At 35.4% G+C, this 27908-nt stretch overlaps 2 protein-coding genes across 2 annotated transcripts; both read left to right on the forward strand.

Moving 5' to 3' along the window:
• The first annotated feature begins 1090 nt into the window (after positions 1-1090).
• LOC149798120 (uncharacterized) lies at positions 1091-18231 on the forward strand. The gene is made up of 6 exons (XM_089963207.1): positions 1091-1191; positions 4808-4972; positions 6137-6316; positions 8558-8758; positions 10226-10450; positions 17880-18231. The coding sequence occupies exons 1-6, from the start codon at positions 1110-1112 to the stop codon at positions 18089-18091; spliced, it is 1065 nt and encodes a 354-aa protein (XP_089819333.1). The 5' UTR covers positions 1091-1109; the 3' UTR covers positions 18092-18231.
• A 174-nt stretch (positions 18232-18405) lies between these two features.
• Positions 18406-26416, forward strand: LOC149798121 (uncharacterized). Its single transcript, XM_089960846.1, has 6 exons — positions 18406-18565; positions 18952-19764; positions 20330-20473; positions 21037-21154; positions 21511-21617; positions 26091-26416. Exons 1-6 carry the CDS (start codon positions 18406-18408, stop codon positions 26363-26365), a joined length of 1617 nt encoding a protein of 538 aa, XP_089816972.1. The 3' UTR covers positions 26366-26416.
• The last annotated feature ends 1492 nt before the right edge of the window (positions 26417-27908 follow it).

Genomic DNA, 27908 nt, shown 5'->3' on the forward strand with positions numbered 1-27908 from the left:
ATGTCTAGCACTGGGGAATCATGCCGCAGACATGTTGCATCATGTCCCACCCAGTCACATTAACCTGACACCAGGCCGGCCAGTCCTAACACTAACCTCTTAATGCTAAGCGTCAAACGAGGTAACTATTAGTGTCATTTGTATAAGTCTGTGTTATGACTCGGCCGGGATTCGAACCCGCGACATTAGCGGACGATCTAACCACATAGGCCACAGCAGCGGTATGTGGGTATGCGAGAAAGCTTGCCAGTAGCTTCCTGTTAGTCGGCGATTCTTACTGTGATTTTCCCGGGTTCTTCCTCCACAAGTTATACTGGCCGCCATGTATAGCCTATCGCGTTCTTATAAACGGCTTTAGCATAACAAAGACATCATCACTGTATTTATGTGTATCTAACCTTTTGTCTCCCACTCCCAGGGACCCCTCTGGAGGAGGCTTAAGATAATAGTTCTACCGAACATGGCTAGGAGACGGACAAGTACCAAGGCCTTTGTTTGATGTGATTCAACCTAACGTTTTAGGAGGAAACAGAAGACGGAATGAGAGAATGACAGATAAACGAATTCACGTTATCTTGAGCGTGGGAATACCAAGTAATGAGGGGTTTCACCTGCAATTGTATCAATGGGAAAACACATATACGTGTAAATGTTTCTCTTCCCTAAATCACGGTAGTCACCTTGTAATTTATTTTTCTTTGAAACTGGTTTCTGGTTACCCAGTTCACCGCGTACATGTGACCAAGTGTATAGCATGTCTTTTATGAAAAGATTCCCAGGGCCCAATACCGTCTGTACACGCTTATAAGACGAGTGTTACTGCAAAGTGCGGAGACCAGTTTCTCTCGTCGCTTAATGCGCTGACATATCTTAGTCTCTGCACTTTGTTAGGAGCAGTCAGTTAAATAAATAAGATAGACCCTGATCAGCTGGTAAATTATGCCACTGCAGAGTAGGTCAATTTTGTTTGCATTTTTAAGCGTCTTATATGAGAACATAGATGGTATGCATCCTACTCATTGAAGTGTATGATATAACCAGAATAATATGAAAGTTACATCCTGGTCTATATTATTCGCTCAGACCTGTAGTCTGTAGAAAGACGTGGCATGTCAAAAGAACAGTACACAATGAAATTACACTTGGTAATTCTCTTGGCTTATACAGTTATCTTTCAGACAGGAATTACAGGTATGATTTAGTGATGAAATTCTAGTTATATTTAACGCAATGACACTCAACAAATTTCTAATTAAAGAGTAGGAGCTCCTATCATCACAACCGTATCATTCTTTTGCTTATCGGTGCATGGTCGGGATTATAGGGGTCGGTGCTTACAAGGAAGACGATGTTTGCCGTTTACTCGCATAACCGGGTTCGAAAATATCTGTAGCGTACGAATTGGAATTGTCTGACCTGTATGATAATGTTGTTGTTGCTGTTGTAGGGTTTAACGCCATTTTTCAGCACGCGATAGGCTATACATGGCGGCCAGTATTAATGGTGGAGGAAGAACCCAGGAAAATCCCGGAAAGAACCACCGACCCACGAGAAGCTACTGGCAAGCTTTCTCACATATCCACATTAGCTGAATCCGAGACTCGAACCCACGCAGACAGAGGTGAGATGGCAGTGATCCGTAACGAAGAGCGCTTTAGACCACTCGTCCACTCGGGGCCCCTGTATTATAATGTTATTTATTGATATTTACAAAATTTCTGTTAGATTTCTCGAGTATTATCATTTATAATCCAGTGATAGCAGTTTCCGTTCTATTTGGTGTATATTTGCAATCCTAAATAAATAAATAAATAGATATAAAAAAATATGTTACCTGCATTGTAATATTATTTATACTTGATTATGTATTTCAATGTAATATAATAATATCTTTAATGTGTTTACATGCTGTTTCTGTATTAAGAATGTAATATTATTTTACTTGATTAGCTGTTCAAATCATCATAAATATAGTTTCTTAGGTAAAATTACCCCCATATATATAGGTATGTATATAATGCATATTTAATTTAATTGTTTGTTCGTTAGTTTTAAAATAATTTTATTTCATTACATGATATTGTAATGTAACATCGTGTGATGAACTTGACCATGTCCAATACTGAGTTCATTTCTTCTAGTCCCGATTGACTTTTTTCTCTTTTTTTACTTCATTTTATGTCAACAAATAATACATAGCTAAATTATTCTCCATGTTCATGAACTTAATGTTAGAATTATTATTAATAGAAGAAGTAAATATTTTGATTTGGGTGAATGTTTTAGACTTTCCTAAGTGAATTTTACTGGTTATGGATTTGATTTTGAAAACATCATGATCATTCTAGAAGGTTATTTTTCATTAGGTAATTGGTTTTCTTTAGAATCTGTTAATTTTGACCTGAGGTCAAGTAGAAGACTATATAGTTTTGTAATTGTGATGAATTGGTCATTAGTGCTTCAACATCTAGCACTTTCAAGTTGTATTATGTTTTGTCCAGTTTGGGCTGAATTTTATTTTGTTCAAATTATTGAATTCAAGTGATTTTTTTCTCTGAAAATACAAAAGTGCTCTGATATTATTTTTGGATAAAGACGTTCACTGGAATTTATAAGGAATTCAAACTTGGAATTGCATTACTGGGATTCAACAAAAGACTGTTGACACATCAACACTCCTTAAGCTATAACATAGACGTCATCGCCTCCAGTTTTGGATCTCTTCGGTACTTTGAGTTTTATGCAGGACATTATATTATTAGGAATTGTGTCTGTAATTCTTGGATTCTTTTTGGGATTTAATTCGCATTACTTTAAGTTCTTTTGACCCGCTTTCACATTGTATTCGGGAGAGAAAAAATCTATGTTAAATTTTAGAAATCTTGCTGTCTTTCACTCTTTTTTGTTACTTATTTTTTAAGACTGTTGACACATCAACACTCCTTAAGTTATAACAGACACGTCATCGCCTCCAGTTTTGGATCTCTTCGGTACTTTGAGTTTTATGCAGGAAATTATATTATTAGGACTTGTGTCTGTAATTCTTGGATTCTTTTTGGGATTTAATTCGCATTACCTTAAGTTCTTTTGACTCGCTTTCACGTTGTATTCGGGAGAGAAATAATCTATGTTAAATTTTATTAAATTTGCTTTCACTCTTTTCTGTTACTTATTTTAAGAACATAGACTCATAAAAAATATTGCTACATTTCAATCAAATCAGATTGTGCTTGATAAGCCAGCTTTGAACGGTATGCCATCAAAGAAATTGTTGGCCACTAATCATGGCAGAGTCATTGACATACAACTAAATTTTCCTGTCGGCATGCCGATCTAATATATAATTTGTCTTTGGTGAGTACATTTCAGTAGTATCATATATTGAATAAAGAAATGTTACATATTTCAGTCGACCCAACTGAACCAAACCTTTCTTTCTGTCGGCAACTTCTTTGCAACATTTATTTTCTAAATGCTTCCCAGTGATGGCTATGAATACATTTAAGTTCTAAATGGCACTTAATTTCGTCGCAATATACAGATAATGCATATCTAATTGTAATGAAATAGCAATCTTATGTTGTTAAATAAAAATGATTGTAATTTCCTTCTCGTAATCTACTTTAATTGTGGAAGACCTAAAGTCACTACACCAGTTTAATCTGTACATACTTTCAGTATGCCTTCTATCACGATAGACATAAAGTCTCTACAACAGACTAATCTGTACATACTTTCAGTAAGCCCTTATCACGATTAAGCAATGCCTAACATCTCTTCCTGACTTGCAAACTCTTTAGACAATCCGTATATTGCCCAGGTACAACTGACGTTAAAGTACAGACTCTTCTGAATGAATTCCAATAGTCCTGAATGTCCTGATGTGCCACGATGACGTAATCCAGAATATCTTTGAATGACTATTCAAGAGTTCCAAAATAATTCATTTAGACAAGAATTCAATTAGCAATTCCAGTGAATGACTTAAATCAATACTATCGGATTATAGCTAAACACAAACTACAAATGAATCAACAGACTGGTAATAAAACATGAATAAAATAAGAATAAATACTTGTTAGGAAAACCTGTTTATACAGACACATTAGAATATTCTGGAATTCACATTATGCGAGTTATATATATTTGGAACCATACATCAGATTCTTTTTAGAATATTCTGAATTCATATATCTATGCGAACATATTATTTACGATTTAAAATTACGAACAAAAGTTAGCTATGTAAACATGTTATCCGCAAATGAACATTAGCTTAAAATAAAACCTACAGTCAAAGACAAAAGTTAAGCATATATATGTGATGTGATTTGAATTTTTAACGTAGCTTTAACAATTTTTCAGTCATATTGCTATGATGTATGCAATGTGCCAATTTATAGTGCTGTCTAGCACTGGGGCATTATGCCGCAGACATGTAGCATGATGTCCCACCAAGTCGCATTATCCTGACACCAGCCCAACCAGTCATAACACTAACCCCTTGATGCTGAGCACCAAGCGAGGCAACTGTTAGTACCATTTTTGTAAGTCTTTGGTATGACTCGGCCGGGGATCGAACCCACGAGCTCCCGCATCCGAGGCGGACGTTCTAACCACTAGGCCACAGGAGCGGTGTTAAGCATATATATATTATTCTGCGTGGCATAAAATACACATAATAGCTTTAATTACTAATCTATCTGGGTAATTAGGATGATTCATGCATACATCAATTCACCCATCAATTAAGGTATTCATTCATTTGAATCGTTTAATCAAGGAGGTCCTGCGTTAATATTTGTAGATTCTACATGTTCTCCTGGCGGATACAGAAACGAACAGTTTCAATTCGGACCCCACTGTATGTACAAATGTAACTGTAAAAACAGTTCAGAACAATGTGAAGAAGTGAGCGGACAATGTACAAGTGGCTGTGCGGACGGATGGATGGGACCAGGATGCCAATACGGTGTGTGAATGCAGGATAAGTGTAGCTTCAAGTTGTTTCTGGAAACAGTTTGTTACTATATTCTGAGGGTTCTTTTTCTACCCCCTTGTATCGAATCACTTAAAATTTGCTTCAGACATTTCCAGCTTTTCATCTGCAAATAAGCTGGTATAATTTCTACCTTTTGTCGCTTATTCAGACCTAATTCTAATAAAGACTCAAATGTTTTTTCGAGATTATATATATATATATATATATATATATATATATATATATATATATATATATATATATATATATATATATATATATATATATATATGTATGTATGTATATTCGTCTTAGGGAGGTCTGCATCCCTCAGTAAGAAATGTAAGTTAAGAACATATTGACCACCTAAAACCATCTCTATTTTTTTGCAATTTTGTAAATAAATAGCTCATATTTCTCAAATATTAATAAATTATCCTGCTATTTGCTGTTGCAATTCTGGGATCATTTTATTTGCATAAATTTTTCTTTCTGTTCTACTGACGATAATTTGAATTCTGGGCAAGATGGCGTGCGATATGGCGTAAAGTCTTCATTCTGGCAGAGTCATATCAATACACTGCTACAATGATGTACGACAAAGACTAAATGCAATTTTTCAGTATGTAGTCTAAAATAAATTTGTGACTGACATCATCCTTTTTGATATTTATCTGATCGGTAACAAGCATTGAGGTATCTACAAATGTAATCTTTGAAGTATGTTTTAACCCTGCTGCAAAAGCAAGAAAGAGCTGGTGTTCACACTACAGCTGCTGGATGGCGGCGAAGTCGATTTTTCTATTGAATATTAAGGACATGCTGTCTGTGATAGACATGACTATTGCTTCAGACTTTTGGTTGGTATAAACTGAAATAAAAGACTCCAGGGTTTCATGTGTTCTTTAAGGTTCAATATGACATCATGTTCCCCACCTTGGTTGAAAATTTCGATATTGGAAAAAAGTTAAAAACAAAGCAAATCGAGTTTTAATACTTGCGTTAGATTTATAAGAAATATCTAAAATCTGTTTTATGTTTGCGCGAGAGATTGCCACCCAACGCTTTAATAATGTTTAGTTATGGTATAAGTACCGCAGTCAAACTCGAGTATCATTTATTCCATATACATTATTATTGGTTCTTGGCCTGCAGGAGACGTTGCATTCAGTAAACCAGCGACCCAGTCATCTTCTGGAGATCCCTCTTCAGTAGTTGACGGAAACTACAGCACGTGCACTAATGTTACCGCTGGATCGACGAGCATATGGTGGGAAGTTAACCTTGAAACAAAATATACAATTACCGGATTAATCGTAACACTACATGAAATGCGTAAGTATTATACACATTGTTGTGACGATCACAGAATACAAAAAGTATGAGAATCACGACTTGGAGGAGCATAATATCGAGAAAGACACTTAACTAGGACATTAATAATTGTTGTGGCTTTAGGAAATAGCTTATATTTTGTGATCATATACATGTCCTAATGAAATATATAATAAGGCACATTCCCAAGCATCAATGCATCTGGCAAAATATCTTACCACGCACATCAGATTACTTCTACAAATCTCATGGCTATGATAATAACTATTTCGTTTAATCGATTTTCAATGATCTTTGTAGACTGGAAAGAAAGTAACAATACATTTAAACCATTGCGGTTGCTTAGATCTGATTTGATCTCATGCCCTCATAAAGTGTTGATATCATCAGAATTATAACACCATGATAAGAATGACGTCAAAATGACGCCTAGGCTTGTACATAACTAAATTACAAGCATGTCGTGTTTTTGTTGATCCAAAGTACGTTTATCAACATTTGGAGAACCGTTAGCGCCTCATACTTTAGCGGCATGTTTTCGTTAGACTTCGTTTTTTCTGATCCCCGCCTCCGCTTCGATCCGTGTTCTTCTCACCCTACTGACTTGGTTTGGCTGTCCACTCTGTAGCGATAAAGGCTGAAAAAGGCCGGATAACACAAGCTATATCCTTTGCTGCTTTGGAATTCTTGAATTTTTCACTGATTACTCATATGACTATTTATTACAACGAAATACCAAAATTTTAAGTGAAATATGTTTGCGAAAAGCTAAATATATTAAGGATTTATTTTGCATTTTCTTTCAGGAAAACGGTGCTTTTCATGTATTCAGTATCTTATGTTACGTGTTTATACTCGAATAAACAGTAACACACACAAAAAAATGAAATCAACAAGCTTTGAAAATTTTAACAAATAATTTATTTCCATTGAAAAATACTGTAAAACTTGAAAAATAAGAACTTATGGTTTTAAGAATCAAATCCGAAAATTATCCAAGAATAATCCACGAAGAAAATTTTAGAAGTCTTAATAATGAAATGTTCTAATGAATCCAAGTTCGATTCCCGACTAAGAATCTAAGCTGGAAGGCGATGACGTATATTGTATCATTTGTGGTGTTGGAATGTCTACATTTCCGTGTTATTCACAAACAATAATCCGGTGTTTAAATTAATGAAATGTTTTTATTCGAGAATTCTGTATGAGCAATCAAATATTTCCAGGAAAAAGAATTAATCCGTTTGAATCGAAATAATTCGAATAAACATTAAAATAAATCCAAACTGACACAACAAGAAAAATACCTTTACGTCCCAGTGTTTAGAAGCCCGACTGATAAATATATTTATAAATAATGGTTATGCAGTAACTCGAAACGCAAAACAAATTAATGGATGAGGGTCAACTATCCATAACCTTCGAGAAGTATTTACGTATACATGCACGTAGTCCAAGAATGACCTTGACAAAAAACAATCATTTTACTCTAAGAATAGGACACAAATAAAACGTTGGTTACTTCTCTCACTGAATTTCTAAATCAAGGTCGGGAACTAGGTCATCTTCAGGGGTTTACAAATGTACAGTCAAGATTAAACTATGTTCTGGAAAAGTTTCGAGTTCCTAGTAAACAAAACTACATTATTTTGACACATAATGAAATCGAAAATAAAAGATTTTAAAACTTGCAAATAATTAAATTAAATTAAATATAAATTGAATCAAATATACGTAACAAGTAATACTTACCGCTTTTGGAGTCTCTGAAAGAGAAATGAGCAATATATTGCTTGATTGAGCGAAGAAACTTTTATGAGAGAAAGACACTGGTGGCAAAATCGCCTCTAAATATGTAAAAAAATCCGTCCCAACAACAGGCAACATATTTGAAATATGCGAAAAGCATGCTAACTGTAATTATAAACTGAAATCGCATCCACCTTAGAAAATGCATGGAATATTATTTCTGCAAAACAGTAGTCCAAGTTAGTTTCAATATAGTTCAATGAAATCGCATGTTAATGCATGTCTATTGTCAAAGTTCTTTGAACACACACGCACACACATGCATACATATATATATATATATATATATATATATATATATATATATATATATATATATATATATATATATAGTGTGTGTGTGTGTGTGTGTGTTTTACTGAACTTTTTCAGTCGTGAGCTAAATGGAAGTAATGTTGAGAGGAACTGCACATCAGTCTTATCTTTTGTCAGATAACAACCAACTATTTCAAGTCGAAATAAAGAACAGTTCAGTCAGCAGTGGTCGATATTGTGTCAGCGATGGTGGATTCACTCCATCCAACGGTGAGATTCAAATCTCATGTACAGATGCCATATATGGGTCCATAGTCAGGATGTCATCATTAGGTAGTATGACATGGGCGTTTCTGTGTGACCTGCGTATATTCGGAGGTGAATATCATTTTCATACATTTTATAACTAACATTTTAAGAAAGCAATGACTGTCTTTAACTGATTCACATTTTATTTGCAAAATTGAAGATCTAATTAAATACTTTCTATATATATTCGTCATAAATGACAACAGCTAATTCTTTTATCTGACGTATATGTTTTATTATGGTCATTGTCGAAAGTAACTAAAATTAATTAATTTATTAAGTAAGTAAGTAATTTTGATGGAGACTAATAACAGCCAAGATATGATACATGTATGTGAGTGACAAAGACATGACATACAACTACATATGTAAGACACTGATACATATATACATAAACTGGAGTACACATTTGCTATGTTTGTTATGATGAAATGGTAATGTATAGTTCCAAAGTTGCCCTAAGGAGGAATATTTCTGGCCATCTGACAACCGTTACAGTATGTCCTCTTAGGTTAAATGGATTTCTAGACATTAATCAAATGTGCGAAGTATTTAAAAGTACTGATACTTGCTAATTTATGTTACAACACATATTGATGACTAATTTAGAAATATAATCCTTATCACTACATGTATTGACTCAATTAGGTGGTATTGAACCTTACTGTAGTCCTTAAGAAAAAATCATTGATTATTGTTTCACTGATTTTTTTCGAATATTTCTTGGAATGTTCGCAACTCTTGAAGAATGTTATTTGCATTGTACACAACGACAGCGCTAAAGCCCAAAACAGAAATTAATACGTTTATTGAATTCAGCCTCGTGGGTTTTTTAACAAGCAATCGAAATACGTTCAGTATTTCGCGTCAATAATCTGAAAAATACTTGCAAAATATTAATTTATCTAACTTCATTTACATTTCTTTACATATCATGGGTCACGTGGAGACTATACATCCCGTAAAATGTCTGCTTCGGTCTGTGTAAAATGTAGATTTTGCCAGATTGACTCGTCTCCCTTTCATTCTTTATATGTCAGCGAAACACTTCGGATACTTTACAAAAAACAAGTTATCAGCTTTGAAGCTTTGTACGAGTCCCGTTAAATGGACTTAGTTCATTGTTTTTGTCGATATTATTTCGGTAAAATCCAGATAACCTGTAAGAGCACACTTCACAAATTCCTTCTTTCTAATTATACCATGTTCAACAAATTGCATGCGATTACGTCAGACGCTGGTAAGAGGATTGTTTGACATGTATATGCATGTCGTATTTATATTTCTAATATTTTATTATATGAGAACTGCAAGTAAGACATGTTGCTGGCATTCTGAACCAAATGTGTTATTTCTCAGAAAATGAAGTTTTTGTTAATAATAATAATAATAATAATAATAATAATAATAATTATTATTATTATTATTGTTTTCCAAAACCATTGTTACAAAGTCATATCATGCTGAATGTGCAATATATAGTTCGTTCATTTCGAATTTCTTACACTTTCTTCAAAATTTTCTAATTAACATAAGGTCGTAATTTGGCGTATCGTCGTAACACCACGCAATCATCGGCAAGAATTGCAGACGGCCAGCCTGAATTGGGAGTAGATGGAGGAACCAGTCCAAACTTCACCTACGGATCCTGTACTCATACGAATGGTTCCATTGATTTTGTTTCACCCTGGTGGAGAGTAGATCTGGGTCATGTGTTTCTGATAAATCAAATTCGTATTGTGAACAGACTCGGACAAGAAGGTAATTTTACGAGTGTACTGTAAATCGTCAGTACGACGTCAAACTTGACGCAGGCGAGGGGCAGGATGACTGGTAAGGAGAGAAGAATCGCAAATCATATTGCTTAGTAATTCCACCCATGTCTTAAGATCGTTTGAAAAGAATATCATGTTTTATCATGAAGTCTTTAATTGCATACTACCTTTGCTTTGGCACAATTATTTGCAAGTCATTTTTAAGATCAAACAATCATACTTACCAACAAACTATCTCACCCTCTCACTCACCCCAGTTACACCCCTGGTTATATGTTCACCACTGTCTTTGGTAAACTAAAAGGCACATAATACAGTGGTCCATGATGAATAAATCATTTACCGATCTTAGATTTCCCTTTAATGTTTTATAACAAAACTAACATCTTAATATCGTGTATTTTTGCTGTTATTAGTATTCCTCTGGTGTTTTCATTCTTATTTAAATCTTGGTTGATATATGGAAAATCATCTGAGAGAGCATAGAAATAATAGTGTAATGTTGAAAACATAATTATATGTCTATTTACGCGCGATGGGCAAATCACAATATGTGTATATATGCATAAACTTGAATAACGATATAGTAATGTTGTTGGGAAATTTGTTATTTAAAAAAAATATTTATTCAAGACATAATGTTTTCAAGAAATCAAGTTAAATTGTCTGAATTGACAACTCTAACGCAGTTCAACAGTTAAGACAATCTATCATGGTTTAGACGTACATGATACATGGTGATGATGTAAGATAAATGGTGGTCATGTACGATAAATATATCTGATTCATTTATGCAGCATTAAATACATATCGTACTTATATTATGACTGTTACGATTTTATGGTCATAAACTTAGTAAGAAGAAGAATCAAAACAAACATTTTATAAAATAATTAAATTCTCTAAAGTAAAAAAGTAAATGAAACTTTAACTTACATCATTATAAATTAAATCCAAAATAATCCCCAAAAGTTCTACGCAAGTTCCAAAGAATCGAGTGTTCCAAATGTAATTCTGGGTCCTCGAACGTGCTAATATGCCATCAGTCTTCACCTATCACAATTGAAGTATCCAATACTCCTGTGAATAAATCCAAAATAACCCCAGAATAATGTTTTAGTCCAACGAGCAATTTGTAAGTCCAATGAATAACCAAGATAAATGTTTAGTCTCAAATTATACCTAAACAAACATTAAACACATCTGCAGACTGGTGTTAACACACAAACATTCGAAAGAGGAATGAATTCACCATATATAGTTCATTACATACACCCATACAGTCCTCAATCGCAATTGTTTTCCTACTCGCTAAGTGACATACTTCACAATATCCGACGTGTAAAAGAACCCACTTGACTGACCCATCCCATGGAAATTTTCTCCAAACTCGAACACACCTTTATTGTAAATAATAATATTAAGGATTGTAAACACCTATTTATAGATCCCGTGCAATCGACAGACACTCACCAAAAGTACAAGGCATAATACAGATATACATAACATAATATCAAATTCTTCATCTCGTCAATAGTGTTGTAATTACATCATGTATCACTGCTCCGGTGGCCTAGTGGTTAGTACGTCCGACTCGGCCGAGTCATACCAAAGACTTACAAAAGTGGTACTAACAGGTGCCTCGTTTGGCGCTCAGCATTAAGAGGTTAGTGTTAGGACTCGTCGGCCTGGTGTCAGAATAATGTGACTGGTTGGGACATCATGCTACATGTCTGCGGCATGATGCCTCACTTTAAACTACCACACTGCAGACATCGTAGCAATATGACTGAAACATTGTTAAAGCTACGTTAAAAATCCAAATCACACACGCACACACAGACACACACACACACACACACACACACACACACACCATTTATCCTCCGTAGAAGAGGACTATAACTGATTTATCGGCTTATGTGTACATTATAAAGTGTGCATTAACCAGTTGTCAAATAAACGCCTGACTGGAACAGAAGTTTTCGAAAATCCTGCATATCTCATGAGCTGAGTATTACCTCATATGAATTCGGTTCGTGAAATAACAATCAAATTACGCACCGTCACAGACAATACCAACATTAACATTATACTTGGCTCTTGACAAACAGATATTTTATCTATTATAAATTACTACAATATCCTCACACATTATAAACTGTAAAATGTACCTGTAAAGACTTTGAATGATTTTGCAAAGGACAGTAAAGTGGTATCGTCGTTAGTGTCTTAAATAGATTTTTGTCTCAACAGCCAACTAATATTGCAAAAAGAAGCCTATGCTGGCAATGTTAAAACTACGAAGAAAAAATAAACTAGATGGAGGAAAGTGAAAACATGTGCCTTAAAACCATTTCATAATAAAAGAAAATAGATTTTCCTCACTGTCATTGGTAGTAGTAGAATGATGAGTTTTGCCTCAGTTGTCCTGGTAACACATGTATACCCATATGTAAAATAGGAGTTTTAGATGTTTTCACCCACCCCTAATACGAATTTACCCCAAACCTCCATCCCTACCGGGTTGAGGCAGCCAAAACTATTTGGGAATATTTAAGTTGATATCCTGCTCATTAAACCGCTTGGTTGGATTATACATGTGTAAACTGTACTTTTCATTTGGCTATGTATACACAATATAAAATGAATCTAACTTTTATTTTGTATATGTTTTGAGATTTCATAGTTAAGTGAAACCATAAGCCCATTATTGACGCGTGTTTACTGAATGGAATGAGGCCTTTAACAGTACACCAAATAAGTGTAACCGTAAGCCTACTATTACTGCTTGTCTGTTGAATTAATGCAGACGTATAGAGTAGAGCAATGAAAACAGTTTTAACACATTCTGCTAGGGTGTGCAATGTGTGACGCGGACCATATTTCGCTTTATATGGTCTTATGTTTCTCGATTTCATAGAGGATAAGATTAAACTCTTCTTTGGAGATCAATGATTGAGCTTCGCGTTAGCCAGGATTTGGATTTCGTCTTGTGTTTGGGCTTTCCAACTAATGTACACAGACACAGCTGTAAGTATGCTGTCGAGTTTATCTGGCATAATGGCAGCACGCCTGTACGTTTTGCTAAGATCGTGCTGCTGTTTAGCCTCGCAGATTCTTTACAGGCACACTAATGTTTGCTTGGAGGTTTGGGTACAGCTGTACTTTTAATTCCTCCATGAGCAGCGTGGTATGAAAGTTTTACGGACATGCACTTCCTATCTATCCCTGTCTCTTTAATCCCGATAATGGTACGGTCTTAAACCTGTCCATCGACACGTTCGCCAATATTCACAACCAGCGTGCCTTCTATTCACAGGTTTATTGATTGTGCGTTTTTATTCTTTCTAACCGATCACTGCAATGCGACAAAGCTTATTTGTTTCCAAGATTACTCGTTTCTTTTTGTCTGGTGAGTCGAGTCATAGAGGACCTTATATACCCTAAAGAGAAGGTTATGGCTTAGACCTTTTCGAGATATACCACATTTTCAATGTAGGAGTTGTGACGCAGAGCGCCATAGGAGAGGTAATATTGCTTTTGATCGTTTTCTCGGTATTTCAGACCTGCACCAAAGACTCAAGTGTCCGCTCTATCGCTATGGTTTAGGCATGTTTTGCGCTATGTGGATTGTAATTACTTGCCACATTTGTGGCGAAGAATAGCCCGAAGAACATTATAGTGGTTTGAGTCCCATTGACTCTGTGTTGACATTGAGTTCCTTTGCATCTGATGACGTACCAGGCATTGAGTATAGAGGCAAAACTGAGCAACATACCTTTGCTTGAATACCAGACAGGGCAGCAGAACAAAATCGTCGTCCAAGTATTGTCACCACGGATGCTAATGAGGCTGATAAAGTACAAGCTATCGTTTGTGGTGTTGATATTGGCATTGTTGTTGGTGATGGCAAAATCGAGGATATTTGTGAACAAATTGCGTTTTAATCTAGATATAAAAGCCTTAAGCGTTTTCCGCGTTAGCTTTACTCTGACCGATACGATTCTATGGGCGGTTAATTAAACTACATCCTCTTTTAAATGAGTGGAAAGTACTAGCACGTGTCCGTCTCAAGAAGACATTCAGCTAGTCCAGTCTTACTTGCTTGGTGAGGTTGGCCGACATTGTTTATTTGGATGGTACGGGATGCGTAGCCACTAAATGAAAGCAATGGTACGGACAATCTTACAGTACGGTCGAAATTTAATAAAACAACATCACGGGAAGAAAAAAGGAAATAGACCACGTAAGCTCATTTTGTGCTCATCACTGGTGTTTGATAACAAGGGTGATTGTGCACTCTAGCGTGTCTTTTTTTTTTCTTGAACATATCTACGTTATAATAATATATATTGTAGTCTAGCCTGCGGATATGTTAACTGCACTTAACTAGCTGTTGCCAAGATATGCCAAAATATTGAACCATTTTATTTGTAGGTAACCTCCTGAGTATTTAACACGAATTGAGTCTGTGCATATCAACAATTCAAAGGTTACAGGCCCAACATCAGGATGTGTCAGTACAACATACACAGAGATTACCAACACATGTACATTTACTAGTACAATGGTATTACCACAAGTACTTCGCTTTAAGAGACACAAACTATAGTGGCGGTGGCGTCTTTAACTACAACCTCAGCCTCGATGTGTATGTGCTGGGCAGGACGCCAGAAGCATCCTTCCCAACCAGATGTATAGCCGATAAGTATATTTAGCCGGATGTTACGTTCAAAGATATTATGAATAATTGGAATACTGGAGATGCGACGGTGAGATGAAGATTTGACGAAATCAAGTTATCATCGCCGTTTGTAGAACGACCATTGGTTTTCAAATAAGCATTTGCAATTACCTGCTGTTTAGCATCCTTCCAGAGGTGGCACACAGTGTTTATATATTCAGTGTTTACTACCAAGCAAAGAGATTTCTCACTCATAGGCATGGTCTCCCTCAGTGCAAAATGTAAAAAAAGGATTTTATAAAGAGAATTGATATGATTATATGCAAGCTTTTTCAGTAAAGGATATAATTTGTATAAAAATATGGAATGCAACAAAAGCGTGATCAACAAACTGGGCTGAAACGACAGATATTTATGTCGGAGTTATTGGAGAATATGGACGTAGGCCCCACATATGGTACCCCGTCCTCAATATGTTTACGGTTGTGCCTATTTGTTGTCCACACATTGAATATATTGCCCATGACAATGAGGCTAAATATTTGTTTGTACGAAAAAGAGCTAAAGATGATTACGTAGTTAAATAGCGCTAGTTGTGGGCGATATCGCTGTGAGGCATTTAATCATCTAGTTTATCCAAAGAACACAGAGCTTTCTCATTTGTTTTCCTCTTTTAGACAAAATGGAGAGAAGAGAATGGCAAAGAACGCAACAGCAATTGTGATGACAAACACAAGTAGGTGTCTGGACAGCCAGGCAATGGTATTGCTAGCGGTCCCAATACGATTGACCCGATCATTGCAGGCGGTGCCATCGCTCCTTTGCTAGTATTTTCAGCATCCCAGTCAGTTCTTATCATGGTGAATGGACTGGTGTGCATGTGGGCGATGGCGCCGGTTCTAGTTTAGGAGCCTGAGCTGGTACTTTCGTGGTTCCGTCAGCGGTTCACGTTACTCATCATGTTTATGACTAAGTTCAGTACGGTGAGTATTAAAGTTATACTTATCGTATTCGCAAACGAGGGTTCATAGCCTTTAGGATAGGTTCTTATCCGCGTTGATGGTTCTTCTCATACGGCTAATCTTTGAGCACGTGGCTGTTGGTTAGAGCTGGTAGCATCTATCTGCCACCCGCTTTAAACATGCAGGTTTTAAATGCAATCTCTGGCTCATCATTTTTATTTCTTAATGGGTAGGCGTGTGTCACTTTCCACCCGGGTCAGCATTTTTTTCAACGACGATGTGAGTATTGAACTCAACAAGCTCTGAGAAGCTATTTACAAGTTCGTTATGCTTCCTTTGAAGCTCTGTATTGAGACAATATTTCTTGCACTGGGATCTTATTAGGTTACTGTGCTGCCGTACCCTTGACTGAGGTGTCCTGTAGTTAGGCTGCAGAGAGTAAATTGTGATCTGCCCACTTGAGAATGTAATTTTCAGTCTGCCGCAGTACGAAGGCATTAGAGCGGACAACCATTTACTCAGTCTCATCGTTACGCAGTATGCTAGCATGTTCACTACAAATGTTGGCTCATTGGCTAACTCGATCTCAGGTTCTGTTTGTAAAATCAGCTTTGCGCCTGGTGTTGAAACGCGTATGTCGACTTTGTACAGCTCAATCAACGTAACATATTGACCCTGTTATCTGCTCAATCTGCAATGTCAGAGATAGCTCAGCATGAATTTTTATTACACATAATCTTTAAGTCCAAATGTAGTATATTATATTACTTGATGCGTATATTTCGTCATAAACAATCTCTAAATACAATTGAATTGCATGCTATCAACTCACAAAGTATCACTATAAACTTCTTTTTGCCTTTTTTTCTTTTTCTTAGTTTTCCTGCAATGTTTTATCCCACAGCCAATACAAATCCGATGATATTTCGGTCCCGCAGTTCCAAAATGGGTAGAAATATTTACTCTTCTACCTTTGCAGTATGAGTATGGAAGTATGTACTCACATAGTGTTTCCTTTACATCCTATACATCTCATTGCTTCCTAGTTTCAGCCTTGCACCTGTATCTTTTTACTAATAAGCACCATTTTAAAGTTGTATATTACTTCATAGATATTTATTTAATGAACGATAAAGGTGGTGGTGAATTGTGCCCAAACACGTTGTTGCATTAGAAATAACATATGTAAAGTAACTCCGAGTGGCTGGGTGGACCTTTGAGCAAGACAGCACTTTAAAGGTTGCTTAATATATTTTAGGCGCACGCCCCTAAAGGACGGAAGTTAAATCTTTGTTCTCGGGTGTGGGTGGGTAAACAATATCTAACACGTTTATTTTGCACATGGGTATCAATTTGCCACTAGGTCACTTCGAGCAAAATAATTACTCTACTACTGCTTGATTTAAAAAATACAATTGGTTCTTCTAAGAAGATCGAAGTTACTATAACGACAATCCCGACTGACAGGATCTTTGCACTCCGGGAAACTGAATTTATATTTTGACACCTTGTTAGCAATAGCCCACATAAAATCTGCTAAATCAACTGTAATTCATTCATTGAAAAATGCCTCTTAACTTACACTTACTGATTAGAAGCAAGCAAATTATATATAAATAAATATATATATATATATATATATATATATATATATATATATATATATATATATATATATATATATATATATATATATATATATATATATATATATAAATTCCTTGTCCTGCACTTCAGATTAAGAGAAAATACTTATTTTCTTTCAGGACGATTGTCGGGATTTAAAGTCAAATTTTGGGTAAATTCTACAGGAATGGCTGTCTATACCGCTCCAGCAGTTAACGGATTACACGTAAACATTACAGGCTTTTCAACATTACTGGGCGAATCGGTTTCTATAGAACTGAGCGGTGGCAATTCAGGAAACCCTAAAATTGTTATCCTATGCGAAGTATTTGTATTTGGAGGTATGGAATAATTTTTATGGATGAACGTTTTAAATTAACATCCAGATATTATTGTATCTGGTCCGTTTCAAATTTAATCAAGTCTTTTATATTAAACACGATATGCTCATCAGGAGCAATATAATCACTATGGCCATGCCTGTATAGGTGTGCACCACAATATTGGAACCATGTAGAGTCACACTGAGCTAATCAAATGTCATCTGTTTTGATTTATTACTTTTATTAAACAGATGATCCCTGTTGAAGTTTTCGAAGTTACGTCTGTTCGGCTGTTTAATATGAAGCACAGAACAGTATAAATATTTGATTAACAAACCATTGAATGTTTCTTGTATCAGATTGCCTTGTGAGTCAGTGTGGATGGGAATGTGAAAAGTCTTGCTACTGTAAATCATCCATTGTGGGATCGGACAAAATCGATGGAATATGTCCTGATGAAGATTGTGTGGGCAGTTGGACCGGAACTAATCGCCGATGTGATTGTAAGTAGACCTTTATATACAATCATGCAAAGGAACTCACGACGTCGGCTCTAAATGTAGTAATTGCTTCCTCAAGAGCTTAATTAATATTTGAATCTGTTTACAAATTTCTTTCGATTTGATGAAAGCATTAATGTTATGGAGCATCATATATACAAACGATTAGAATGACATTTTCTGATACAGACCTAAATTTTAAATATAATGTCTTAAATATCCCAGCTGCTGAAGACTCATTTTCATAGTCAGTACAAAATGCAACTCTATTTCATTATAATTTGAGAATTTAAAAAATATATCAAAGTGATTTTGTGACATTGATTGAGGAAATTTAATCTTCTACCTTTCTACCTATCTGTAATACTACGTCTTACCCTCTGTTTTAGACTGTCTATTAGATGGTGAAGGGAAATGCCCAGAAAGATGTTATAAATGCGACACTGGATCGTACTGTTTTCCCGAAACAGCCACTTGCTTACCGATCTGTGATGAGAGGCACTGGGGACTCAACTGTTCTAGACCTTGTGGGAACTGCATTAGCGGAGACAAATGCAATCAAATAACAGGAAGATGTCCTGGCCAATGTCAAAATGGATGGTGGGACAAAAATTGTTCTTCATTGTGTTCTTTTTGTAAGATTGGCACAAACTGTGACAAAGACTCTGGCAAATGTGAAATTTGCGAAGATGGCAAGTGGGGCGTTATATGCGACAAAACTTGTGGAAACTGCATTAATAGGAAATGTAACATAACAGTTGGTGTCTGTGACGCTGGTTGTACGAACGGTTGGTGGGATGGATTTTGTAATCAGTCGTGTGATTACTGTAAAACTGGTACGATATGTGACCAAGATAGTGGAAATTGTACGCAATGTCCAACCGGAAAATGGAATAAAACATGTAGTCATAACTGTAGCTATTGTGCAAAAGATACTGAATGCGATATTGAGAGTGGAGAATGCAAGCGGTGCCCGTATGGAAGATGGGGTAGTAGATGCAACCAAAGCTGTGAATATTGTGAACAAGGCACAGAGTGCGATATAAGCAATGGAAATTGTATGCAATGCAAGGCGGGTAGCTGGTCATTGAATTGTTCTTTGGAGTGTGGAAATTGTTTTGGTGATGGTGCCTGTGATATTAAGACAGCGCAGTGTATTCATGGATGCCTTCCCAGCTGGCAGGGAGACAATTGCACTATAGGTATCACGTTTTCGATTTTCTGCCTATCTCTTGGTTATTGGCTTTATCTCGGGTATCAGATGTAAATATATTATGCTTAACTTGAAACTTTGACAAGTGAAGAAAGCATTTTGATGCTAACTCTACGTTTTGATTAAGAAGCTGATACGTATGATACACAGCGTGATAATTGGACTTCAGAAGCAGATATGTACGCATTAATACGCATATAAACATTTTTTTCAACATTAGGCTATAGTTTGTTCATGATGAATCTCCATGATTACTCATTAGCTAGGTAAGAAAATGATGAGAACAACTATTGATAATCCTCGTTTCATAAAAGAATTAATCATGGCACACAATTTCATCCAAATCTCTTCTGCTTCCCATTTTCTCCTCTCTCTCTCTCTCTCTCTCTCACTTCTGCATAAGGGACAAATAACGCGATATTCTGTGGAGTGAGAGAGAAAAAGAATTTGGGCTCAATAAAACTATTGAAACGGAACGTACACCAAGTAACCTACAAGTGTACTATTAGGTAATTACAAGTATATCGACTAAAATTATTGTTAATTATACCCAGAATGCCTAGATGGTTGGTATGGACGAAACTGCCAGTTTGAATGTGGACACTGCGAAGTAAATACATCTTGTGACAAAGGCAGTGGCGTATGTCCGGGTCAATGCTCAGACGCCTTCCTACCACCTTACTGCATACATAGTAAGGGTAATATTTAACCTGCATCTAAAATTTAGTTCCATTTATATATCGAAATAATTTTTGTGCGTCCAGTAAAGTGCATCGATATATTGTGACTGAACTTTGTTAAATGTGTGCGTACTGTGACGATTGCTCACGATTTTATAAATAATAAAGGAATAAAGGATTTGTTCCATGGTCTGAGGCTTGTAGTTGTCAGCCATTTTATAATTAAATTATGGAACTAAATGTACTCTTCGAATAGTTTCTTCTCCTACTAAGAGATTACTTACGAAGTGAATTGTAATAAATTGAATCACATGTTAGGAAGTTTTCATTTTGTTTCATAAATAAATAGAAAAAAGTAGTTATTTAGAATAATTGATATTTTTACCCTGTTCACAATACAGATGATGACATGAAATATTTATCGTCCGACAAAACCATCTCCAAGTTATATTAACCGTACAATGATAATAATAATAATAATAATAATAATGATAATAATTCTCCTTCTCCTCCTCCTTCTTCTTCTTCTTCTTCTTCTTCTTATTATTATTATTATTATTATTATTATTATTATTCAGCAGATTTAAAAATGACACGTGAAACGACCGAAAAAGGTGTGGTGATAGGTGTATCCGTTGGGACCGTCCTTACGTTGTGCTTGGTGGTAGCGATAGTTGTGTATCTGGTAATTCGAAAAAGGTCAGTTTTTAATACTAAATGTGAGTCAACTCGCAATAAATTCTAAATATGCAATCATTATGTTAGGCTACGAATTGTCACATAAAACTTGTCGCGTTCGAATAAAGTTTCAAGTAAATATGACCTCCGTCCAACAATTAAATTCAGAACAGATAAAGTCAGAGAGGGCCAACATATTAAACGTACGAGAAAACATTGTAAAGAGCGTCCTTAATTATGGAGCGATTGATTTCAATAATTCATTATGCAAATATTTAGATTAGTATTTTTAGTTTATGAATAGGAGTTTTGACATAATACTCTCTCTCTCTTCTTGTGTTTGTTTGAGGGTTACTGTCACTTGTTGCATTTTACAGACGAGAAGAAATTATCTTGAAGACCAAAATGGTGGAATCGTCTCTACAGCAATCGAATGATGGCAGATCCGCTGTCTATACTACTATCGTTCGCTGCCACGAAGAATGTAAGGAATTTATATTGTTCAGTAATATATATATATATATATATATATATATATATATATATATATATATATATATATATATATATATATATATATATATATATATATACATGCTGTAGCGGCCTTGGCGAGATCATATCGCTGGAAGGGATGGGGTGGGGGAGAAAATCTTGGAGTTTCTTTAAAACAGATTATAATTAAAGCAGATTATTTCAAAATAATTTTTGGTTTTGAAGGAAAAAACTGTTTTTCTTTGAATATTTCACAGTAGTTTTTCAATGATATGGAAATTATATTGTCCGGGTTTATTGTCGTCATTCGGACAGTGAAAGAAGGAAACGTGAACAATCCAGAACAAAAAGTTTTTCAGCTGTTACTAAAACTGTGGTTAATCTCTCAAAGGTACAACTTACAGTGGCAGATATAACACTTTGATCGAAATATTTGAGTTTTTCCCGCCCCCAGAAACGTACAACCGAATTAAGCTGGATAAGGGACACTAAAGGTCGTAGACCCCGACTGAAACTCAAAATCCATTTTGCCCTGCATCCTAACGATTAATTATATGGATATAGCAGTCATGAACAGCCTATGCTCTGAAATAAAAGTAATTGGACCCAAAACAAATCTTAAATACAAATCTGGAAGCCTTCATCTCCGAATTGAAAAGGACACTTCAAAAGCACATCAACCATGCTAGCAGATATTCAGCTAGCTCAGAGGACAGAAAGCTGGCCTACATTCATTGAAAGACAGAACAGAACTCACAATCAAATCTACATACAAGGATCCGCTGTGGTCGTTATTGACGCCTGGTTCAGCAAAAAACTAGGCCAAGATCGAATACCGGACTATGCAGAACCCATTATCGATATTAATGTAAAGTCTACCAAATCAGACTGATCGAACAGCAAACCCAAACTAGGTAAGCCCATACATCCCCAGCGTCTGAGCGAATTTTGCGTATCCTCAGAGCCTGGCTGTACATAATGTTCCGAAAGCGATGCTTTTGGTTGACAGCTAGACTGGAGAAGATAATGGTGACTTTCAGTTGGTCAGTTGGTTTTGAGTAGATGTCTTTGTTCAGTGGTTTGTTTATCTGACAGACGAGGCAACACATGGGACTATGAAAAACTGACTGACCTACTAAAATATAGAGAATAAGAAAATGTTCAATGAAACATAAAATATTTTAAGCTTTGATTCCAATAGAAATAGTTACGTAGACTTGTGTAAGAAAATTAAGTACAAAAACTTTAACCACGGAACAAGACCTATGAATATAATAAACAGAGGTGAACTAGGTAATGTCATTGAACGTTATTTTCACATTTGCATTATCACATTATGACAGGAAAGCTGCCTTGTTGTTGAATCTTCGAAAAACGCCACCCCAGTCCTCATACACCATGGAAATATGGCGATGCTAGGATAAATCATTTGTTTGATAGATGTCACGCAAACTTACATGCCATGACAAAAATGGAGAATTAATTTGCAATTTCTGTAAATGCGTATTAAATAACTGGCAGCAAATTCATTAGGCAAGTAGACATCAAAATATATGCATGCTGAAAACCAATTATATTTGATTAAATGGATAGGTATCATGTTGGCATAGAAAACGCAAGTTCCATCATAAATGAGTTAAACCTATGCGAAGATATATATATCTCAATATATAAGAAAGTCATATTACAATTGAGTGAGTGTTACAATGTAGACAACTCAATAGGTATAAAGTCTGAAGAGTTGTCAGTTGCAAATTCAGGAACTATCGTCAGCAGTCAAAATTACCTTTTGTTCTTTAAGGTGATCGTGAAAGTGTACTGGTTAAACAGATGAACCGCATGTATCAAGATCATCACAGTACTTTAGGTTATCAGCACAGTCCTTGGCGTTATCGGCAAAGTCTTTGACGTTTATTTGGATATTGAAATAGCTTGCACCATAGGTGCATTGACAATAAAAAAGGCTAAGCACATTAAAGCATTGTACCTCAGATCAATTCATAAATATTTAAAGCCAACAATGTACAGAAGTATGGCTTGCTTTCTTATGTTTTACAACTCTCAGATCAGAGTACAATAGCAAGGCTAGTGCATGGCGAAGTGAATATAATGGGCCAATGATATTCTCAGACGAAGATTGAAACCGACAAATAAATCTAATACGAAAGTCAGAGACCATGATCACGTGGTAGACAATTACAATGGCCATGATTTTAAAACAGAATGATCCGGGTAAAAACATATCGAATACTTACAGATATGTAGTTCGCTCAGGGTTACATCTGATGACTAAGAGTTAGAAAGAAGAGATACATTTCTAGACAGCTTTTTCAAGTCACGGTCAAACTCAAGGGCAATTAATTATACAACACTGAGCGAAGGCAATATCCAATGAAACAATCAATTATTCAGGTGACATGAAATCTACATAGTTGAAGAAACGCATATACCTATATGAATATATAGATAATACAAAAAATACGATGAAAGAAACATATTAGCTAAAGAAATGTTTTATTCACGTCTGCGAGATTCAGACGTATCAGATGATTTCTAGTATGTATACGACCTGATGATACCTTTCAAATGGAACACATTCATTGTCCTGTATGACTATTAAGCCAAAAAAGGACTTATTAACAAAGATGAAAAGGGCTATTTTATTTGGACTGCAACCTTGGCTGACATACTTTGAAGTGAATACCCATGTGCGTTAAAACGTATGTAAACAGAGAATCTCCAGAAGAGACCAATGGTGACTATACGTCCAAATTTAAATACGTTTTGTAATAGAAAAATATAAACCATTTGCCAAGAGACATATTCTTCACGGTGACATGGTGGTATTCATTCTCGAAAACTAACAGTTCCAGCTAAAGAAGTCTATTTAGAACGATTTTAAAGTGTTAGAGCAATTCAAATGAATAGTAGAAATATGAAATCTATTTCAAAGGCCCGAAACACAAATACGGTGATAAAATGAGACTACCCATGGTTGATGCCGATTCAAAGTGTATTTATTTTGGGACCAAAAAAAAACAAACAACGAAGAAAACCATTTACAGTGACATGATCGTAACACAAGAGTAATACAAAAGTTGCTTCAATTTTCAAGGATGGGCTAAATGACACACCAATAATAGAGATATGTGGGTTAAGGGCAAACATTATTCATTTCGCACTGTTAACGATAGAAAGAAAGTGTGGCCAATGAAAAACACGTGTAATAAAAAAGAACTGAAACTATGTAAAATAAAGAAATTGTAATTTTTGAACATAGATAATGTTACCACGAAATTAATTTATTAAAGTGATGTAATGATTTAGATGAGCATCATCACAATAAACAAAATAGCGTTATTGATGGATCATGATAATATTTACGTTTTTGGTAACGTAAATAAGCGACGTTACATCTACACTTGAAAACAAAACACTGCTTTTGCTTTGTTTGATTTGTTTTTATCGACGAAGGTAACATATACCGATAGCGTGTGCTAAGCACACGGACACAAAGTGTTCGGTACAAGTACTTTATATTGGAAAGGAAAAGTCAAGTCTTATCAAAGGTCTATTCCCTTGTTCTGTTTCAAAGCAGTTACACGTTCTCCTTTTATCTCATTGGTAGTAAGTGATTTACTTCAAGCCACATTTGTATTACCTTTCTCTCTTAGCTATAACAGACAACCAGAAAACGTGTAATATGTATGAAAGCGTTGATTACTCAGTTGTAGTAATTTCACCCATATCGATATTTCAAAGAGCCTATCACTCTAAGATAGTTTAGTTACTGGATTTGATATGTTTTTCATGTCGTGAAGAATCCCGATATCATCAATGCTACAAAGTATTGGTTCTATATATATATATAATGTTTGTGCCTATAAGATTTATCCAGCTTGTGCCCGGAGACTCTCTGGATCACTTTTTCATATTTGAATACTCACTTTCTTTCGTATTTCTTGCTCCACAGAAAGGTTTGACAGATGTTAAAGACCAGATCAAAAAAGTCTTTTGTATCCAATCTCCATCAGAAATAAATATACATTTTCTAACCGTTGAGAAAATCATTTTCCGTTTGTTGAAATACTGAGTCATAAAACCTTGCTCTCTTAATCTTTGATACAAGTAGCCAATGAAGTATTTAGTTTGCATTTGGTATTCGTCTATGCCTCTATGGTATCAACCTTCATGTATAAATCGTTCATTATCAACTATTAGAATAAAATATTTAAAACTGATCGTTACTTCCCGTAAATTCTAGGTCCGTACTTAATGCTCTGTTAATTGATTCTGTAGGAATTGATATATATATATGTTTTACAAACATTTTCAGATTTTCTCATCTCAAATTTGCATTCAGTGCTGTCCAATACGGCGTTGTGTCACACTATCACCACCTTGTACTTAATACTGAATACGTATTTTTTCAAAAATTAATGATGGCGTCAAACTCTTACAGGTAGGCCAGGGAATGCAGAACATGAATATGACCACATCATTCACACTAACAGTAATACTGACGCGAACATTGGTAGAAGACACGAAGATACCTACGGACTCGACACCCATTATGAAAACAATCAAATGACCCAATCTAGCAAGCCAGAAAAGGATGTTTATTACAATGGAGTGGAGCTGGATAAAACCTGTATCCTGCTAGCTAACCTTCCAAATTATATCAGAAGCAATGAATGCGACTCAAACGACCGTGAAAATGAATTTGAGGTATTTTGATTTAAAAAATTGGACGACATTTTCCCGATAGTACTCTTTAGGACGCTTTGAAAGAGAAGACTGCATTAATATCTGACATCTTTGGTCCATGATTACGATTCAGGTCTGTGCCAGTTGCCACAAGGATCCCGTTTTCGCAGGAGTGTTAATTATTCTGTTTCAATGTTTTTTTTTACGTTCCACATAAACTGTGTTATACTTTACGTGCTAATTATTTCCTCTGCCAGTTGAATCTAACTGCAGAGTATTAAGGACGAATAACGATCGCGCATTAACAGATTCATCAAACACCTGGGAAGGTTATCATTCTAAATTTTTACTTTTATGAAAACTTTTGAAGTGAGTATTACCGGTTCGATGACAAGTCATTTTCATGTACAGCACAATATGTAAGTCGAGTAGCAATGAGATGACACTGTGCGTTTAAACTATTAAATCGAATAATAGCACGATATACAGATTAAAATAGACGCAACATAGAAATTCACGTGTGAACGAGATAATTCTATGTATGGTCGGCATGGTGTCAGGATAATGTGACTGGATGGGATAACATGCTACGTGTATGCGGCATAATGCCCTTGTGCTAGACATCACTATAAACTGCATCGCTGCAGATATCGTGGTGATACGACTAAAATAAATGTTAAAGCTACGTTACAAATCCAAATCTCTCTCTCTCTCTCTCTCTCATACACACACACACACACACACACACTTATGTTGAGGTAGTGGAAGGCCACACTATATTAAGAATGTAGAAGGAGTTACTGCCCAGTATATAATACTTGCAAACAATACATCCATTATTCATACATTTATGACAAAGATTTCTAAATCCAAAGGGAGTTTATTTAGGAGGGGTGGCGTTTTATTTGTTTATGTTTTCTATCAGGTTACATTTGACATGAATATAAATGCCATTAAACGGAAGGAAAATCGGAAACAACAAGCCATGGAAAGCATTATTTTGTTGTATTGATACACCAATCTGTTCCATTTGAGTAGGTTAAAAGAACCATTATGTCTACCAACTGATAACGAAGTCATTTCTTGAATAGTTTTGCAAATTGGCGGAAAATGATGATATTAGTAAACCTTATGAAAGAACAACAATGAATCAGATTGCAAATACTTGAAGAAGGTTTTGTCCGAGACCTGTTATTGTTCGGTCCATAAATAATAAGTGTGTTGTCAGTTTAATTAGGTTGATAATTTTAGACTGATATTTTGTCTTTATTCATTGAACTTCAATGTTTATTATCTTTGGTTTTATTTATTTATTGATCACATTATGGTTAGCCATTTCACTAAAGTTCATTTTTAAGATGCGGCTATCCATTTGAGCGAAATCATAAATCATGCGTGTGTCGTTTGTTTACCTCAAACATGTATACTGCAACAGCTGAGTTCACACGGAGTTGAGTGTACAAGCTCGAAAACAACACCGCATCAAACTAGGATAATTTGTTTCAACTAGGTTTAAATTGCCCATCCTAGGACGGGAATAATAATTAAAAAATGGAATGAGCGAGTTGAAAAG

Source organism: Sinohyriopsis cumingii, chromosome 6 (genome assembly GCF_028554795.1).
Source record: "Sinohyriopsis cumingii isolate HCF-2022 chromosome 6, ASM2855479v2, whole genome shotgun sequence".
Lineage (NCBI taxonomy): Eukaryota > Metazoa > Mollusca > Bivalvia > Unionida > Unionidae > Sinohyriopsis > Sinohyriopsis cumingii.